The sequence below is a fragment of the Papaver somniferum genome, chromosome 2 (genome assembly GCF_003573695.1).
Source record: "Papaver somniferum cultivar HN1 chromosome 2, ASM357369v1, whole genome shotgun sequence".
NCBI classification, from domain to species: domain Eukaryota; kingdom Viridiplantae; phylum Streptophyta; class Magnoliopsida; order Ranunculales; family Papaveraceae; genus Papaver; species Papaver somniferum.
In genome coordinates this window covers 53406030-53427743 of record NC_039359.1, presented here as the reverse complement: position 1 = coordinate 53427743, position 21714 = coordinate 53406030, and the positions used below count along the sequence as shown (strand labels likewise).

At 36.4% G+C, this 21714-nt stretch overlaps 1 protein-coding gene and 1 long non-coding RNA gene across 2 annotated transcripts; both read right to left on the bottom strand.

Annotated features, from left to right (window-relative positions):
* Nucleotides 1–10681: 10681 nt before the first annotated feature.
* On the bottom strand, nucleotides 10682–11378 carry LOC113353294. The gene is made up of 2 exons (XR_003361191.1): nucleotides 11153–11378; nucleotides 10682–11066 (listed from the first exon to the last, which is right to left on the bottom strand). It is a non-coding gene; the product is annotated as an uncharacterized LOC113353294 (long non-coding RNA).
* Nucleotides 11379–12930: 1552 nt separating this feature from the next.
* On the bottom strand, nucleotides 12931–15535 carry LOC113347660. The gene has a single exon (XM_026591334.1). It carries the CDS (start codon nucleotides 15236–15238, stop codon nucleotides 13247–13249), a length of 1992 nt encoding a protein of 663 aa, XP_026447119.1. The 5' UTR covers nucleotides 15239–15535; the 3' UTR covers nucleotides 12931–13246.
* Nucleotides 15536–21714: the final 6179 nt, after the last annotated feature.

The following is a 21714-nucleotide window of genomic DNA, read 5'->3' as shown; positions in this document are numbered from 1 at the left end:
ATTCTGCTTCAGCTGAGGAACGAGAAACTGTATGATGCTTCTTAGTCTTCCAAGACACAGGTGAACACCCAAGGAGAAAAAACCATCTTGTTAATGAACGTCTAGTTAATGGACAACTTTCTCAATATGAGTCACACCATCCTTTTAAACTAAGACCACTATCAGAGCGCAACAGAATTCCTTGTCCAAGATTCTTCTTCAATCTAACCACACAAAGGGATGCTTCTCAATGCTCCACTCTTGGTAGTTGCATAAACTGCAACAAAATATGCACCGAGTAAGCAAGATCTGGTATGGTGACTGACAAACAAATCAGACGACCAACCAGTCTCCTAGATTTCTCCACATCATCTAATATCTTACCTTTTTCCAAGGCCAGCTGATGATTTGTCTCCATTGGAAACTCTGCAGGTTTTGCTTCCAATAACCAAATTTCCATGATAATATCCAGTGTATACTTCCTCTGGCATATATAGAAACCTTGTTTACTATGAGCCAACTCTAATCCTAAGAAGTATTTCAACTACCCCAAATATTTCATCTTGAAACATTGTCCCAAGTATGTTTTAAAATTATGAAGTGCAACCAGATCATTTCCTGCTACATCAAATCATCAACATATACCAAAACATTAAGCTGCATCTTTTCCATTGTCATAGTAACGAGAGAATAATCTGAGTATGACTGTTTAAAGCCATAATTGTTTAAGGATGTTGATAACTTTGCAAACCAACACCTAGGCTCCTGTTTTAGGCCATAAAATGATTTCTTCATTGTACAACCCATATTAGGATTTCCCTTGGCAAATCCTGGAGATATCTTCATATACACTTTTTCCTCCAAATCACCATGAAGAAAGGTATTATGTACATCCCTTTGATGCACTTCCTAATTTTTTACTGTTGCAGCAGATAGAAAAGTACGAATTGTTGTCATCTTTGCCGCTGGTGCAAATGTCTCATTATAATCCAATCCTTCAACTTGATGATTCCAAAATATTACCAACCTTGGTTTCAGACGTATCAACTTTTCTTTTTCATAGTATTAAAAAGTATTACAACAACTCAAAATCAAAGCCCGACGTCGTACATACAAAATTCAGCATAATAATCAAAATTATTCATTAATCTAGCAACCATACGATATTAATCAAAATTCTATCTCTTCTAATAATCAAAATTCTACTTCTTCCTCCCAAAGTTTTGAAATTTTGATTCATGATCTAATGTATACTATTTTAATCGGTCTTAACAATTCACAAATTCATTTAGAATACTCGTGAAAAGCCAATTGCTATGAACTATTAATGTTTAGGATTTTTTATTGTTCTTTTATTTGAAGCGAGAGAATGGGAAGATGATGAACCTTCAACCTAATGGATGTAATTCAAAATACTTTTTGGAAACTAATTATTCTTTCGTTACAGTTCTTATGTGTACGTTGGTCGGACTTCTTCAGCCAAACACAAAGTAACAGCGAATTAAGTGCCATGTCACCTAAAAGCCAAACCATTAGATTTATGAGATCTTATTGATGGGAATTTTTGCTAAAAGGTTTTGTCAAAAATTTTTGTCAAGGGATCCCAACTCTTTACCAAAAACACTTCTCAAATTTCTTAATTTTTAAAAGTTAGGAAGGAGGAGCTTTTAAAAGCTACAAAAGCATAAGCTTTGGTCCCACCAAAATTTAATGCTTGATTTATACTTTTTGTCCCTATTATATTTTGTAAATGACAAAATTACCCTTAAGTATGTATACAATCAATTTTTTATTTCTTATATTTTATTCTTTAAATATTATAATATTTTATTTTCAAACTATTTTATGATACCATTTCATTTAGTTTGTCAAAAATAAAAATAAATATTAAATAAGTACTTAATTTTAGTTTGATTTTTTGTTTGAAAGTTATATATATTAAAAAGTGGTTAAGTAAAATAAATTTTTTACAATCATAATAATAGTAACAATAAGTAAATTTAATATTTTATATATTTATATTTAATAGTAAAAAGATTAATTTTAAACCCAAAAAAATTGAATAAAACTATTTTCAGAGACATGTCTGTTTTTGTCATTTGCTACAACAACAATGGTTGAATCTGATATTTTACTAAACACACTTTGATTGTTTTTTAATCAGCTTTAACCTTAATTAATATTTTATCAAACGTCTAAGTGCTTTTTTCTCACAGCACAGCATAGCAACGCACAACAGAAAAGTGTTTTTATAAAAGCCGCAACAATACCAAACTAAGCCTAAATCCACTTGCTTCCTAATGCCTTCTTACCAGGTGGTAATTCCTCCAATTCCCATGTTCTTTGTTCCTCCAGAGCTCTTATTTCTTCAGCCATGGCCTTTTGTCATCCTAGATGCTTCATAGCTTCTTTGAAGCTCTTGGGCTCATTTCCAGCAGTTATAGCTGCAAGATATTTTCTATGCACTTCACAAAAACGATCACAACTAGCATAATATGTCAAAGGATAAGGTGTACCTGAGGCTGATGATTGTGTAGGGTGAGTGGAAGATGAACTATTTTCTCGTATAATGTGCGTCACAAAACCCCTGAGTCTCCTAGAAAGAATTTTCTTACGTTTTCCTTTATCCATCTCACTACTGTTATTCTCTACCACAACTTCAGTTGATGTGTCATTGCTATTATTATTTGATGAACAATCATTCTCCTCGGGTTGTTCTTGAGCTCTTCCTTCTAATACTTTAGTTCCACAATCAATACCAAACAGTGATTCATCACTGTTTTGTTGTTGCTGCAACTCATGTTGTTGAGTTTCGATAACTCCTCTAGGAAACTATCCGTCTTCTCTATCTTCATATCACTCCAACAAACATCATTATTTGATGGAACAATATCAGGTTATTTTCCAGTAATGGATGTCATATAAGGAAACTGATGTCCATAAAACCCCACATCCCTTGACGCTAAAAATTGTTTTGTGTCTAAATCATAAACTTATCATGCCTTTTTACCAAAAGGATATCAAGGAATACACATCTCCTTCTTCGGCTTGCAAACTTATCCCCTTTACTACTTTGATTATGTACATAACACAAGCAACCAAACACAATACATACTATCAAGAACAATCAAAAAACAATGAAGATAATCTTATTATCTCAAATTAGTCACCTGAGTCGCAATATTACAGGTGCAATGACCACACTTGCATTGTGGTATTTTCATATATGTCACCAGCTCATCCCATATCTTGTTCAACCTCCATAATAGACAACTACACTCTCAGATTTCCCTTGTTTACACTTACTCAAATAAGCTTTCAGTTGACAGATTCTTGTTCCACTGACAACACAAAATCTCTTCTTTAAGTGTGTCTAGAAAAGACTTGCATCATCATAATCTCCCAACGTTGATCTGATTGAAGATATCGTGTGTTGCTAATCCAGGAATCCAGTATTAAATGGACATCAATCCATTCCTCCAACTGATCAGGATCTTCAGGTTCTTTAATGGTACCATCAAGAAACCCAAACTTTCTCTTAGGTATCAAAGATCTTCTAATGGCTCTAGCCAATTCATCATAATTGATTCCTCTTAATAAATCGGGGTGATAATAATACCAGGACCATCACCTGATCCTAGATGATACACCGGATTCTTCTTCGGTAAATCATATTCTATGTCTTTTACCTTTGTTCCACTTGATGTGTGTGTTGCATCTTATTCTTCTCCCATCGCTTAAAGATAACTTGAAAATTTAGGGTTAGGGTTTTAACCATGCCCTCGAGACCATGTCAAGTTCTCGATAAGTCTTAATATTCTCATTAATTCTCAAGGTATTTATACAAAGACCAGACTTGGGTCTCAAGTTACAAACTTGAGCCACACGTATTCTACATGGAAATATAACTCAAAATACTATAGGCTAAATATAGCCCTATTTACTAATAGTTGGGGTGCAATAATCAAAAATAACAAAAAGGTCAAATAAACAAAAGTTATTGATACATAGCTCATTTGTAGTGGAAGTGATCGATTAACGAAACAAGCGAGCCCTCGGATCTCCGCAATACTTTTGAAAACAGAATGAGTCAGGTGTTCAACACATTGTCCTTAATATATTATGCGCCCGGCTACACCCAAAAGTGATACTTTAGCCCTTACAGGACGGATATCTCCAGGATGAAACACCCTAATACACCTACTACTAGCATACGTAGTAGATGATCAATCTTGAGTTTGGCAACTCCGAAATACCCCGAAAAAAAACCTTTAAGGAAAATCGCGAGCGCTTAATAAAACAATATGAAATAATTTCCCTTTGGGGATTTCTCTAAAAATATAGAGAAACCCCTTTCCCTTGAATTTTATAAAAATAAAGAATTTGTTTATATAATGAAATAATACAACTTAATAAGGGGAATTCCCCGACGTGGGACTAAAAATTTATGTAGTCTCTTAAAACAATTAAAAAGTGGAAACTCCGTGATGTAGAACTAATAAGTTTTTTCATTCACAAAAATAAGAAAACAAACAATTAAGAATTATTTTTATTAAAACCTTTAAAAATCAATTTTATTAATCCTTTTCCATCAATCGCATCTAACTTTTATATCTTAACCAATTTTTGGCACTAGTACTAGGGTGTTGCTCTCATCGACCCAAACACGAACTCTGTCCGTCATGTAAGCCATATTAGTTACCGTACCAACTAAAACGATCACAAGCTCACATAAATCTGGATTTTTTTCTTGATTGTCTCTTTTGCGAAGTCTCCTATTTTCCCAACTATTTCTGGCCACTCTGTCTTAACCTCATCATCTGTTTTGATTAGAGTTTGCACATTAATTAACATGTTTATGCGTAAGAAAATATTATGTGGACATTAATTAACATGTTTATGCATATGAAAATACTATGTGGAAAAAAGAAGTAAAATGTGATATCTTACCACAAACTGTAGCCATATAATCCTGACAGGTGGATTTCTCGCTTCACTAGAAGAACTGTAGCTGATTAAACACAATGAGTTGGGTATTCATAAAATTTCGACAGACAAGCTGTGTATGACAATTTAGATACCTCGTTTAATTGGGCGCCCTAAAAATTAATTAGGGGCCTCTTATTAGGGAACAAAAAAGGTGACCCAAACCTAAGTTGAGTCACTCCTTATCAAAATATATTAGTAATGCTAACCTACTTTTATCTAATTAGTGATAGTCTTATTTAATTAGTGTTAATTTAACTTAAATAGAGTTTAACTTTTTTTTCATTTTCTTTTTTCTTCTAATTTTCCATTTGCAATTTCTTTTTGGTTTTAATTTTTTTGCTCAGATTTGTATGAAAAGTCGTCATGGTATTTTTTTAATTTTTTTTTAAAACAATGACGACTCTAAAGTATCGTTAATGTTTTCAATGACGACTCTAAGTATCGTTACTACTTTCAATAACGATTCTATATTGTCTTTATTGTTTCAATGAAGATTCTACAATAACAATACTTTAGAGTCGTCACTGAAAACATTAACGACATTTAGGATCGTCATGGAAACAGTAACGACATTTAGAGTCGTCATTGAAAATATTTACGGCACTTTAGAGTCCTCATGAAAACAACGACGACATTTAGAGTTGTCATTGAAAATAGTAACTACTCTAAATACTCGTTATTGAAACATAACCACACTTTAGACTCGCCAGTGAAAACAATAACGACTCTTTAGACTCGCCATTATGTTAAAAATAATTTAAAAAAAAAGTTAAAACAGTATTTTCACTATATGATTTATACCCCTGAGAATTTCGGGGTGTAAATAAAATTGGTGACATCTCTAAATAGTTTTTAGGCCCCAATAAAAAGAGGTTTAGACAGTGTACCCAAGATTTCGGGTGACTTAATTTTGTCAATTTGTTAAAGATATGCTATAGAAACCTATCTAATTGAGTTTTTTATTTTTTTAATTAAAAAAACCTATCTAATTGATTACCATTTCATATTGGATACCTATCGAAATCTCTACCCCGTCTTACTTTATAGCGCGCAAGTATAAGGATCAAATGGTGTGTTCATTCAAGAAAAGGATATCCTGTTTTCAAAAACGGTCGCGTGTACGGTGTCAATATCCAGGCATACTAGTTATAGGTGGCCGCCCAAATTTATTCTTTTTCATTTTCATTGATTTTTGAAAAATTTGGACTACGGGTTCAAGTTAATTAAGTGATACATTGTAACGTTTGATATGTTTTAATATTATTAAAATACACAAAATTGGTTAAAAAAACCAAAATCAACAATCCTGGATGAAAATGACATTTAGATTTTGATATTGTATAAATGGATAAAAATGTAAAAATAGCCATAATGTAAACAGTTTCATCTTACCCATTTTTAAATACCTTTTTATTATTTTTAATTTACATCAGGATGCATCCAGTTTCATCTTTGCTATTTTTTATGTTTAAGTTTGGATGAATCCAGTTTCATCTTTACTATTTTTTTGGTGTCCATTTCACCCATAATAATTTTTACTCGTCCATTTGAACAATGTTTTAAAAATATTTAGACAAATGATCCATTTCCGATTAAAATACCCACCAAATGATATAGTATTTTGATTAAAATTAAACATACAGTAATTACATCGTTTTATATATTTCTAATGGCTCTATAGCGCATGAATTAAGATCAAATGAGATGTTCATTTGCCAAATTCAAATTCATTTGTTAAGCTGGAACTATTTTGCTTACAAAGTGGGGCTAGAATTAACTGGAGAACGCTATTTGAATTCAATTATTTTACCAAAATTATAGGCGCTTTCCCTTTTAACAAAAGCTACCGTGCGAAGTATGTTTCTTTTGAATTGCAACCCGTTTCAAGTATTGAAATACAAATACTTCAGGCAACTTATCCGTGCATTACGACTCAAAAGCTCAGGCATCTTGGATATGGACTTACATCTATGTTACAAAAACAAATGGTTTTGGAACCATCCAACGGTTGTAAATGTGTCTTTCGGAGTCATCGACGGCTCCAATTCTTCTTAGAATGGAAAAGATAAATCGTGGTCGAAAATGAGCCCCCTTTTACGCCCTAATCTGACGGCTTCGACATCACTTCTTTCACTTATTCTCCTCTTCGGTTACAAAAAAATCCAATTAATCCTAGAGATTTTCTTCCGCCAATTCTCCTCCCATTGTTTGCCGGTTACAGAAGCCAATATCAAAAACCCCTTGATTCTTAACTGATAATCAATTTCTTACGTTACAGGAACTCCTTGAAAATGTTCGATTACATAAATCTCAAAATTGTTTGACATTTTCCTAGGTTCTCCGTTTACTTCTTCAGTGAACTCTTTTAAGAATCTTAGGTAACTACTATCTTCCACTATGTTTGTTTACTCCTGAATCATCTGAGTCGTCTGGATCTGAGTCATCTGGATCTGAGTGAAATCACCTAACTCATCTGGATCTGACTCGATATGTTTGTTTTGAGTCAGATCTGACTCATCTGACTCAAAAAATGTGAGTCAGTGGTTTGGTCCCGTGAGTCAGGGATATTTTGTTACCTGACTCAAATGGGTCCGAGTCAGGAGTTATGTCTGAGTCATAGGTCGAGTCAGATCTGACTCAAAATACAAAACAAACGGTCTGACTGCTGACTCGGTCCGAGTCAGAGGTTGACTCAGATCCAGACGCCGAGTCAGCTGCAAACAAACAAAATGTTAGTCTGGATTAATTTTACTTTCAATTTGTATTTGATTGGATAGGTAAATAACTCAGAGACCATCTTATTGGTATATTTGGATCTGGGTTTCCTGAGTTTTTTTATATTGGATTATTGCAAATTTTTGTTGGTATAAAAGAGCTACCATCTATCTCAGGTAAATAAAATTGAATAATAATCTTAATAAATTTGATGCATAGTGAATTGATTCCTGCTTTTAACATTTGAATCAAGTCTTCACTCTGCTCATTTCTTCCTGCAAACATCTTAACGAAAGAGAATGAGGATGTTTGGTAAAATCCCACATGTATTCTAGGAAGTTTTTCCCGTGCTGATATGTTATAATTTTGTGCAGTCCATACTTTTTCACGTTTTTCAAATGGCTTCCTAGATTCGCACCAGCCCTCCGAAGCGTCCCGCAATAACCCTTTAGTGGCATTTTGAAGAACACATCCCAGAGGCATTGTGAGCCATAAGTCTGTGTATTTAGAGAAATTAAAAATCAGAGTTTCTTTTAGTAGAATATAAATGTTGCGCCTTCATTTTTAGAAAAACCCATGTATGTCGCGTAAGGTGTAAGACTGTTTTGTGTCGTCAGGAAAGATTGTCTCTACTTATGAATACTAAATGAAGTTAAGAGTGTCGTCAGATGTGAAGCCTTGATCGCACACCTGCATGACCAATCAAAACAGTTCATAAAAAAAAAAAAAAACTTCTCTGAACTTTTGCTGGAAAATTGGGTTTGGTAATCTATCTGGCAGATTATCAGTTCACATCGATGATGAAGGTGATGGTCAATCATTTCTTATATCTATTTCATCCACAAAAAACTTGCACTAAGCGCTACGACGATTAACAATGATCAGTGTAATAACCAAGATGGCAGAAGCACTGCCAAGGTGATTGAGTATTATTATGTCCGGGGAATCATGCAAATGTTTTTTTTAGGTATACAATTGGTTGTCTGTCTATTTCGGATAACATTTGAAGTGTAGGCTAGCGACCACGAGTCCCTCAACTGCAGTTTAGATAAGCAATAAGCTTATTTACTTGGCTTACCAAAGGAAGAGAGCAGATCAGTAGAAATGATATAGTCTCAGTCTGAAGCTCTCCTATACCAGAATTTTCATTAGAAGATAGGATAGCGACCTCTGGTGACAATTTCGATTATAATCAGAAAGCATAAGATTATAGTTTTAAGGTTAAGGATATGTGTGGTGACAATGACGAAAGAAAAATTGGATTATATGGAACAAATATATACCTAGTTAGCCGAACCTAGTTATATTTTCGAAACAGAGAGGTTCGGCTGACAAGTTATCAGCCGAACTGTTCATCTAGTCAGTAGATCTGGATTTTAAAAATTCAATTTTTTGATAGATTCAACTTATAAAAAGGACATTAAACCTCGTATAGAAGTCTACCCCTTATTTGAATCACACATTTTGGTCACTTCTAATCACTAAAATCTCAAAAATCAAATTTTTTTTCACCTTTTCTTCTTCCTCTCAAAAATTCCAACTCTCTCACATAAATTTGATTTCTTTACTAATTTAACACTAATAGTTTAATTTTTAATCAATTCTTAAAATTCCTAATTAATTAAATATAATCAAAATCATTAACACTAATTATGTAAGGGTAGTTATGCCATTATCAAAAAGAATGGATAGGGATGATGTTTTTTTTTTATTTAGTGATCCTATTTTGGCATTATTTAGTATGCCTCAAAACAGGTTTCTATCTTAATCTCTTTTGAAGTCTTTCATTTATTTATTTTGGGTCTGGGTTTTGGGTTCCTCTCATAAGATTTTCTCTCAGCTCTGCTCCTATGTTTTTTTGTGGAGTTTGTCCTGTAAGATGTTAGCGGTCTTCTCTGCATACTTCTTGTATGTTTCTTAATATATTTTTAGCTTTGCCGAGGAAAAAAAATGATTACCAATTTTAGAGGGAAATAATGTTAGGATCTTGCAACAATAAACAACACGTTAGATGTATCAAAAATAATATGTAAAGAACTAATATGAAACAACTCTACCGAATCAACTTGACGAGGGCAAAATCACATGTTCAACAAGTTGTCCTTAACACATTAGTTCGCGGGTATGTTCGAGTTGAGTAATGTTAACCCCTCACAGCGAAGATGTGTCCAGTATAAGACTGTCCGATATAACTTGAGTTAGCACAACACAAGTTACCCACTCTTGAACTCAGCAACAGGGATGGAAGTAAAACGCCTCACAAACAAAGAAAGAAGATGATAAAAAGAATTGCTTCTTGTATGTTTTTAAAAACAAAATTTCGAGTTGTATTTATAGGATGAAATACTTGCAAATCAAGTTAGGTTTTGGTTTTCTTCAAAAACAAGTAAAACACGTAAAATGAATATACCCATAAATAAAACTCTTAAGAATTTATTTTTTGATTTAGTTTCCTAAAGAAAAACTCGCCATAAATATATCCGTGTATAAGAAGGACCTGGTGCATGGTATACGCGCATATATATGGGTCAAAATAATCTATTTTTTGCTCACCCGCTACACCGACGTTTTACAATATATCCATGAGAATATGGTTATATAGTGGATCACCTCTTTAATTTTCCATAATGTGGGACTAAAGGTTCCATTTCATTCACTCAAAAATGAGTGAGTATCGTTAGACCCTCGTATCATTAGATTAAACCACACCAAGACCAAAATCAATTTATTAAAAACTGATTTTTTCTCCAACAAATAAATTCTGAAAATAATTATGTACTTATTATGTTTATATTAAAGAGATCATCTTCTTCACCACCCCTCATGGTCGTGAAAGTGTCCAACTCTACATTTGGCTCCGGGACAAACAGTTAACTGACTCGGACTCCGTTAAAGTTTTTAACATAATTATGGATCGGTTATTCTTAAGAAATATACCTAGATAACTCCGTCAAAGTTGTCTTTATAGAAGAACCAGATAGCATGAGCACTACGGATATTAAAAATAGATTAAATACACACAAATACTTTTATTAATTAGTTAAACATCGATACATTAATACTTAGTTTAAGCATTAAATTACAACCACATGTCAGCTAGCCAAAATAGAACATAACTAGCTCATTTATTCCATTGATCCACCGATCAATCAATCAGTCGCAGCTAACTTTTATACATCAACCAGTTTTTGGCACCCGTGTTACGATGTTCCTCTCATCGACCCAAACACGAACTCTGTCCGGGATAATTGCCATATCAATTATGCTACCTTCTAAAACGATCACGACCTGACGTAAACCTGGATCTTCTCTCTCGATTGTCTCCTTTGCATCGTCCCCTAGTTTCCCAACTAGTTCTGGCCACTCCGTCTTAACCTCATTGACTTTAATAAGAGTTAGTTTACACATTAATTAGCATTTATATGTATGAAAATATAACCAATTAAAGATTTATGTATTAATATCTTACCACAAGTTGCAGCCATTTGTAATCCTGATCGATAAATATATTCGCCTTTGGAGTTGTTCTTGCTTCACTGTTATAATGTTCTTCTCAGTTGTAGATGATTAAACTAGAAAGTGAGTTGGGTATTTATAGAACTTCGATGGGCATGAGAATACGATCATATGTCTGGATTAGTAGTTTATTAATTTTCTTTTGGTACCGTGGATAAGAACCGATCAACCACAGTTTTAGATAATATCTACGTAAGAATGTTGGTGACTCAACGTTTCGCCATTTTGTTTTGGATATATTATAGACACCAACCAAAATCGATTCCAACCCGTCTTTGCTTATAGCATACGTATCAAGATAAAATGGAATGTTTATTCAACAAAAGAGAATATGCATCGCTGCCTACATAGGCTGCGCCTGCAGCATGTTTAATTGACTGAGCTGAAATATTCGCTATTGGTTGATAAATGAGGCTCAAAGATACGGACCATCCCCCAATAGGATAGATTCCTACCCTCCTTGAAAGGTTCAGGGTTCAACCTCCTAAAATGCTAGTGAATCCTTATCCTCCTTCTATCGAAAGAGTGATATGGTCTGTGTTTATTTTTATTTTTTTTGAAGCATACTTTGGCATGTTAACCATAGATAGATGATAGGTTGATCCGTTGATGGCATAAAGACTTGTAAGAAGGTGACAAGTAACAACCACCACCAAACCATCACCATTGTTTGATTTTCTCTATATAAAAAAGTATGAGTTATAAATAATGTAAGATTTTGAGTGACTCACCGTTTCGTCATTTTGCTCAACATATATAATAGACACCTACTAAGTACTCCTATATCATACATGTCGACTTCTTCAAAGAAAAATAAAAAAATCGACACGACACCTACCGAAGTCGATCCGAACACGTATAGATCAAATCCCCAAGAAAATCTATCCAAGAGCAAATGTGGTGTTTCTCCCAATGGACGTTTTGGGAGATAAACAACGGTCGTGATTCAACCAGTTATTCGGGCTTTGCACGTTTCAACTTTGAATAATTGTCCAACTAATTTGTCACTTCCACCCCTCAACGAAAATCCATATATTACAGAAACGAAACAGCTATATTTTTGGTTCTAGCCAAGTATTACCATGTATATACTCAAGCAAGTAAAAGTAAAACAACCTAGGCCTATACTCTTAACATGCATATATATATCTCAGTCAACAAACATGTAAGTTATGTAATAGTAGTGTACATCCACTATTATCGACAACAAGATGAAAAAATGTACATCCATTCATTGTTCAAAGTCAATTCTTTATCACGCGTAGCCGAGAACCTCACGTTACCGGCACAAACATGATGATCTGATAGTTCATCCCAAAATACAAAAAGATATTGAGGAGGTCACGTCTTTGATCGAACCACCACATGATACCATAGTAATCAATGACAATAACCAGCGTTTGCCAACCAATCATATGCCGCTTATTCGTATTAATTATTAGGTAGCCGTCCTATACCATCAAATTCAGTTCCACAACCATATTTGTCTCTTTGGGGATTTAGAATATTTAGTGTGTCGTTCAAATACAACCTTTTCTTCTGTTCTTGCCTTCCTTTTACAACAAAGTGAAATTCTTGTTGATAACAACCCATTAAACAAAGAAAAGAATTTATACCAAAACAAAAAATAACTCAATAACCGTTGTAAAGCATTACATAGTTGGCGGGAATTCATTCTTTGCCTGCCAAATGAGGAACAATAAGACCCTCATTCACATGAGAACCAATCCAAGAAAGAGAAAATAAAACTAGTTGTTATACCAATAACTAACAACAACATCAACAACGACGCAGAAAAGATTAAAACGCCATTGAGTGACGATATCAACATGAGTTCGAAATTCAACACCAAACTCTTTATGGATCAAAAATTACAAAAAGAAGAAAAAAAATGTATTGAACACGAATGTACACTCCATTTGAAGATCATAAGGGGTTTAATCAAAAGTAAATTGATAAATTACGAAACAAACAACTAAACAAAAGAATTGTGTTATATTTTCTTTTTTTTAACAGGAGTTTGGCCGTGGTTATGTGTGATTTTGAATCAATGGAATCCCCTTGAACCTCTAGATTGATAGAGCTCTAACCTACCTTTGGCTTCAGGCAATAAAGTTTCTACTGTAGCATCTTGCATCATATAACCTTGCTTTGATGACCATTCAAGAACTGTTAGTACTTCAGCTTGTGCGAGCGCCTCATTGTCCGGAACAGATAGAGCTATGTAACATAATAGAATCAGTGAGGGAATTTGAACCATCTGTTCCCCGAAATATACTAGTTGTATCAAGTGCTTAGCTCCTCCTGCATTTATAATGGCCTTTGAATGATCCATGTGTAGGTAATTCTCCGAGCATGCAAACTTTGACAATGCAATTGCAGCTTCGGAAGAAACATCTGCTTCTCTCTCGTCAAGTAACTTTACCAATGGCCCAATGATCCTTGTCTCTGTTGCTCTAAATGTTCGCGCCAAACTTCCCATTGCTCTCATACAGGGTATTAGAAGATCCGAATCCGCCTCTTGGATAATTCTCAGTAGTTGATCAAATACAGCCTTTGCAGCTGGCGAATTGGGCTTAAATGCAGTTCGTCGAAGATCGGTATCATATTCAGCTACGCCAGCGATTTCCATTAATGCCATTGCAGAATTGTATTGAACATCATCCACTCCTTTCTCAAGAAGAACAGCAAAACATAGAAGTGCTCTTGATTCACAAATACTTTTGCATATAGCCGAATTACCTTTAGCGAGATGCCAAAGGGCTTTCGCGGCCATTGCCTTCATGGTTGCTTTTGTAACAGGGTCTTCAAATTCTCTCCCTTTAATGCTAGTTCCAGCTAAATTTATATTTTGCTGATTGTGGGTATGTTTTGGGATTGCGTTGCTGCTCTTGGTGTGGTGGTGCGGATTCGGCGGCTTGTTTTGCAGACCTTGAGATGATGGTTTGCTATTTGACTTAGTAACCATGTTGTTCGCTATCGTATTAACAACCACATTATGCATTTGATTAGGATTTTGATTCCCCATTGGATGTGCAATCGTCTTCTCTTCGTCTTCATGTCCCTTGCCGTTGTTATTACTATTGACGTTATTGTTCTTGTTTCCTGAATTGTTGTCATTGTTTGCCATTACAAGTGAATGAATTGATTTATGATTACTAGTAACAGCATACTTACTATGTTCTTGAACGGTCTCGAACGCGAGATGACTCACGAGTAACCGAATTATATTGTTCTGCGCAAAATGATCTTGACATTTAGGATGATTAGCTGCTAGCTCAGAAACAGCCCAAGCCACCATTGATTGAACTTTCATCGGTCCTTCTTTAAGAATCTTAGCAAACACAGAACAAACACCAGCATGTATCATATGTTCAACGCTTTCGGGGTCACGACCGAGTAATCCAATCGCCCTAGCAGCATTTTCCTGACCTTCCATACGACCTTCTTTAACTAATTTCAATAACGGACCAACACCACCTTCTTCAATAATTAATTTCCCATACCTGTCATTATCACGAGCAAGAGAAACAAGAGAAGCAGCAGCATCGGATCGATTATCAAGAGATCCTTTATATAACGTCGCAATTTGTTCCCAGATTAAACATAGGATCGGTTCATTGGCGGCAATAGGAGGAAGCCCGAGATATTCATCATCTCGGTCATCGCCGGAAGCAGACACACGTAGAAGCCAAGAAACATCTCCGATCGAATTCTCCAAATTAGCTGACATCTTCTTGAAAGAATTTGCGGGGATGATCGTAAACAAACGTTTCATCCCATTCGCTCTGCATTTTTCAACAAGGAGATATGCTTTATCGAGTACCTGTTCTGTATCGTCGATGATACGCCGTGTCGGACGTTCGTATAAATCGGAGCTAGCTCGTGCTGCTTGTCTTAAAAGTCCGGCTAATTTTTCAGTTTTTGATTTGAGTTCTGCACATTCCTGTTTGAATGATTGAACATCGTCTGCCCATTTTGTGACTTGATCAGCCACTTGAATTGGTCTTGCTAAGATCTGTTTCACGATGTCTCCCATGGCTTCCTAGCAATAAATTAGGAGCCAGATGAGAAACACAGGGAAACAGATTAACACCAAGAGAAGAGAATACGAAAGAAGAAAAAAAATGACAGAGAATAAGAATAAGAGGAAGAAGAGGTAGAGGTAGAAAATTCAATGGAATGGTAGAAGAAATCAAAACGGGGAGAAGAGGAGAAGACGACATTTCTAGAATATTTCTCTGTTTTTGTTTTTGTTTTTGTTTAATGTTATTTTGATTCTTTCTTGAAAGGGTCCTTGAAAGACGGAAGAATTGAAGAAGAATCTTAGTTTATTGTTTTTCTAATGTTGTGGTTGGTTAGCTTGAGGTTTTTTTATTACTCTCAAACTCATGTCTCTCGGTTGTTTTTTTCGGATCCGGATGGATGAATTAAGGGGCTTAGCGGTGTTGATTTTCATTTTCAATTCAGTGTTCGGGGCCTTTGGGCATTGTGTCAAAATATATATCTTGTGGTTGCCCGTACAATTAGGTGTTGTTGGACAGACTCAGCAGTGTGTGGTTAATTTGAAGTATCATAAGTAATTTTTGAACTTGTTGGAGTTTCCGTGGAGTCCATTATAATGGGGGCTTATGATGGAAGCTGCACAGACAATGGTTACTGCTCTTTCTGTTGGAGAAGCAGTAAGCAGTAGTATCATTGTTTATTGATTATCATTTTGTTTTCAGGTTTTGATGGGTTCCAATTATAATTATAATTTTTATTTATTTTTAATGGAAGGAGTAAAACAAAACTATTTCTTTGTTGTAGGGGCGAAATGTCGCACAAGACAAATTCATATCCTTGTTCTAGCTGAAACAACCATAAGCACGAAGAAGAAGGAAATTAGGCGAAGAGTAATTATGCGATAATAAGGAAGAAGCACGAAGAGAAATCACACGGTAGGTATAACGCGACGTTCATCAATAGAGATACGAAGCAACAGCGCGACAGACAGGGACAACTCTCAAAAGCCTGACGAATAAGACAATTTGAAACAAGATCAGCTAACAGAGATTTTGCAGGTGAACTTTGGTTGTCTTCGACTGATGTATTTGCCTATATAAGGATTCAAATGATAAAGAGAGAGAGAGGCAGGTTGAGAGAGAATTCAGTAAAGTAAGAGAGCTAAGAACCATTTCTAGAGAAGAAAAGAAGCCATTAAAGCTTAGTCCTTACTTCATTTTCTCCATTGTTGTATATCAAGTGTCTTCGCGATCATTGTAAGAACATCATACATTCAAAACAAAGCACTTGAGAAGATCATATTAGTGTCAAAGTGTTGTATAATATCATTAATGTTTAAGTTGATTTCCATGACTTAGGCTTTGTGTTATTATCATCTCAACGGGTGTAATCGTAAGATTTTCCGCAACTACATTTTGGCGCTAGAAATAGGGAGGATTACCCTCACCTTCTAGTCAATAGCTAGGAATCATCATTTTCTTAAAACAGCTGGTTATTTTCAAAAGAAATCCCATCCCCAAAATTCATCATCACTATGAAGTTTCGATAAACATACCACTCCCTTGTTAGAAATATCCCAGCCAAAGAGTCATTCACCTTCCAAAACCCCGATAAGAAAGTTCTGACAAGTTTCTTCCATAAGATTTCCCCTAAGAAGCTAAACCAACAATCAAAGTCTCATCAAGTTTAACACAATGGTGTGAATCGCATCAAGAGCAGGGCATATTATCACCACACGACGAATAAACAGAGTGGCAAGCAGAAGAGGAACCAGGGACGAAGCTGAAACTTCAGCTGCTGAAGAAAGACGAGGTTTAGAGCGACAGAATCACAACCGCAGCCTACTTGCTATCATAGAAACGAGTCAGCAGAACAACGATTCCATCACCCAAAATCCAACACAACAAAACAACAATGAAGAGAGAATTGTCTACGAAGAAGGTGTTGTGGATACGACTGATACCGAGACTATGGAAGATGAAGATCAGGAGACACAAGGAATAGGAGAGAACCATGGTGATGAGGACAATCTGACAATCCAACAGTTAAGAGAGCGCCTCGAACAAGACAAACTGATTGAAAGAGAACTGGGGAAAGGAGTCGATCGAAGTAGAGCAAGAGACGTGGAGTTGGCAGAAGAACGAGCAAACTTGGCAAGACAAAACGCCTTGTTAACGGAAGAAAATAACCGGCTAAATGAAAATATGCAGGCACGAACTCATACTGGGGAAACGGAAACTCAGAAAAGTGGGAGTTCGTCAAGGAGAAGGAGAGGACACCATAACGAGGAAAGAGAAGTTTAAAGAAACCATGTTGAATACGAACGAGGAGTACACGAAAAAAAAAAGCGAAACTGAAAATGCACGCGATTTATAGAGAAGGTTGCAGGAACGAAGAGAAAGGATAAGGAATCGAGGAAGGGGAGAAAACCCAGAACAAGAAATGCAGAGATACGATGGTAGAAGGGGAAGCAGCTCGGAGCACGAAAGCCATAGATACAGAAGAGAAACCAGTTTGGAGAGAGAAACCAGAGGGGCCCTAGAAAGAAGTATGATAGAACAAAGAGCATTGGAGTCAGTCATGCAAAGGGAAAGAGAGCAGACTAACGCGAACCAAACTATACTGCATCAGCTTGAAAAACTTAAAATCTGCAATGAAAAACAGACGAGGAGGAGGAAAAATGAAGGTGATAGAAGCTATAGAGGAAGTGGAGCGATCGCAATTTTCACGCGAGATGTGTTCTGCCTACGTTCTACAGCATCTTTGACCGAACGAGGAATGCAGTACCACATATGAAAGCCTACAATCACGCTAATGTCATGGGCCCAACATCGGGAGGTGTTATGCGAGTACTTTCCTGCAATCCTGGATGGAGAAGTTACATTGTGGTTCGATAATTTGTGCGAAGGATCAGTTACTTCATTCACGCAATCGCAAAGGTTGTTCCTGGGGAACTACATAACCAACAATCGATCCATAGTAGGGATAGAAAATGCGTTTAACTTGAAGAAAGCGTATGGAGAAAGTCTGTGAAGCCTGGCCACGCAATGTAAAACCATGTGTAGCGAGTCAGCAGGAGAAGTATCAGAGCGACATTTGATTCTCGCCTTCGTCAATGCTTTGTACCCAACTGATCTCTTGTACGTGGAAATATTCTGACTCAGACACGAAATTGATATGCAAGAACTAACAGAATATCAGGAGGAATTTATTTCTTTAGAAGAAAAGCAGAGAGAAATGAACACAGCTTGGCAGCCATCACAGTCGCGAAAGGAGGAAGTGCGACACTCATGCCGTGAATAGCAAGTAATGTCGAGAATACCGCAAATAATGGACAAGGAAAACAGACCAATGAGAATACTGCGAAATAGGTAGCTCTATCAAGCAAAGATGAAGAATGATTTCAGAGAGAATATGGGGATAGGCTTCACGCGTACAATTATCCAGAGAGAAGGTATGATAATCAAGGAGGAAGATTCAACAATGACCGAAGAACAGGGTACAATGATAACCAAAGATTTGAGCGAAGGACAAATTATCCACCGTTCGATGATTTAAAACTTCCTAGGTTAAACACCCCATATAAAATATTTGGGAGACGGTCATATTAACTGAAGAAATACCACTACTGGGGAATATAGGACAAGAACCTCCACGAGGGGGAAGACATGGAGAATTCTGTGTGTGCCATCGGTTTCACGGCCACAGCACCGCAAGATGTAGAAACGTGCGACGGTTTTTGATGGAATTAACTGAGAAAAGAAAGTTGAACCAATTTCTAGAGGCAAGCGAACTACCAAGGGAACTGCCACAGAAACAACCAGCCTTCATCCATCACATTGAAATTGGGCAGAATTAAAGGCAGATAAATTCAATCATCCACTCTACTAAAGACATTAGTAATTTCCATGATAATATTTTAAGTCGGGTTTACAAAAGGGATTGCAATGGCAATGAAATACACCTGGTAACCAAGAGTCGGGCGCTCGAAGAATGGCAGAAACAGCCGATTTCCTTCACGATGGAGGACGTACCCGCAGGATTAGGAATGCAATCTGACCCATTAGTAGTCATCATGACTATGCAACCGCACTTTAAATGGGAAGAATACGAAGACGAGAAGGGGCGACCATGGACGATAAATAAGATCCTAGTGGATACCGGGAGTTCGGTTGATATATTGTTCTACCACGTGTTCAGAACTATGGGATATAGCAACTCATACTTGATCACTTACACATATACAATCAATGGATTCAACAGTGTCGCATCAAGACCAAAGGGCGAGATTACCTTGGTCATTACCGCAGGAACTCTGGAAACGATAGTCACTTTTTGTGTAGTGAATGTAGAGTTTCCGTATAATGCCATTATTGGGAGGCCCTGGATTCATGGGGAAATGGGAGTCGTGTCAACTTATCATATACGAATTCAATTCCCCATTCCATCAGGTATCGGATGTAAATCAGTATGAGTGAAAAGCAAAATTAAAGGAAAAACAAAGACAAAATGTGAAAGATGATAAGCGAGCAGAAAGACTGATGGCCAATATTATAAGATTGGGAGAAAGGAATCATATGGCAAAGAAGGGAGGCCAGAACAAAAATCTAAAGCAAAATACAAAGGACCAGCCCGAATGTGGAATGACTAGCGCGAATGCAAGCTTGAGAAAGTTAAAGAAGATATTGAAACATGGCCAAATAAGAACATCTTGCAGGATTGATCAATCACAAATTTTATCCCTTGGAAAGATGATAGAACCGAATGAAACGACAAAGCACGAACACCATCAGAATATAGATATCGCATTGCAGCAGATGTTTATGAATACACATGCATAAATAATTGCTCAAAACAGGAAGAAACATTTTGTTCAACCTGAAGAGAGAGCAAGGTGAAAGCCTGCAAGACTTGGTATCAAGGTAGAAGACACAGTATAGTGAAATCTCAGGCCACACTGTCCGCGATTACTCAACCCACAACAAAAACTAAACAGAGACCGCGGGACAACAGCAGGAAACTAGACTGATTTTGAGAAAACAATGATTGAAGGCGAAAGAAATGAAACACGTCGTGCAAAAACTACCATCTGAAAGAACAAACACAATGGAGAAATGATGTAACAAAGAAATCTATTATCGACTCAAAGAAACTTTAATATGAAGCAAAGTTATTTCTATAAGCAAGCAAACAAAAGTTATGCGACAAAGTTACAAAAATTTCCCGTAAGACCTCAATAGAGGGAAGCAAGTTACTATCAGAAAATCTCTAATTAGGGAGGATGGGACTACAATTGCGGCGTGTCAACTTAGTTCGTGTGGTGTGCGATGGTGTTTTAGCACAATCACGTAATAAGAGAGCATAATCCCTAACGCGCATCATAATTGAGGTATCCTGGAGAAGTCACTTATATTGGGGCGAAATAAAAGCCTATCCGATGGAGGCCACTGAGAACGAACCACTCAGTTAATAATTTCTCCAGAATGGGGTGTAGAAACATGAACAGTAGAGAAGAAGGAGATCCTGTCTTGGATAAACTTAGTCCAAACAAACCCCACTTAGGGTGTGATCTCGCGCCCATAGCCACCTAGGCGAAAGGCATGAGGTCACGACAACACTGGTCGTTGAATAAATGGATGGGAGGAGCCCAACTGAAATGGTTAGGGGTGACCTCCTTGAAAGGGCGATTCAGGGAGAATATAAATGGACGACACCTTCCATTAGGGAGCTGAATTGTGTCAAAGACGACAATGTGTCTGGGATTTTTACTCACGGGAGTATCTAAGGCCTAGGATATTGTCATAGAAATAACCTGAGGAGGTAAAAATACTTACACAGTTAAGGCGAGATTGATGGACAATGACTCGCAAGAGCATATGGAACTGAGATTTCGTCGCCCAATGTTGAAGACCCTACCCAAGGCGACCATAAGTCCTTTAAGTTCTCTATGTGGGGAAGGAAATAAAACCTTACTTAGGAGGCAAATAAGACCCATAAGCCCTATAAAAGATCGTGTGCAAAGGAGCGCGAAAGAAAAAGAGGCATGGAAAAGTCGCGTCGAGGCATGAAGGAGGCACATTCCTCCCGAGCTAAGTATTATTCAACTTAAGATATTTATCTATTATAAAATACCTCCACAATAACCCCTATACCAACGAAGTGCATATTACCCAATCATAATATCATGACACAAGTGTCATATGATCCTAAAGTTTAATTTTCGCTCTAATCTATTTATCCATGTCAGGTCACCACTCGCATTTTATATTCGCATAGACTATAGAAGGGTCTTCGCCCTCAAACTCTTATTATAATACCACCTAGGTTAACATAAACCACATTCGCATAAAAATGGTTTTCCCACAAAGGAGGGAAAGCAAAGGAATTATGGAAATACTAAAATTTATATGCTTCCCACCTTCTCAGTCAGATGATTAGAAACATGCTAAGATTAAATAAAAATAGGATTACTTGTTCCGTCTTGAATGCAGAAATAAGAAGAAACAGTTG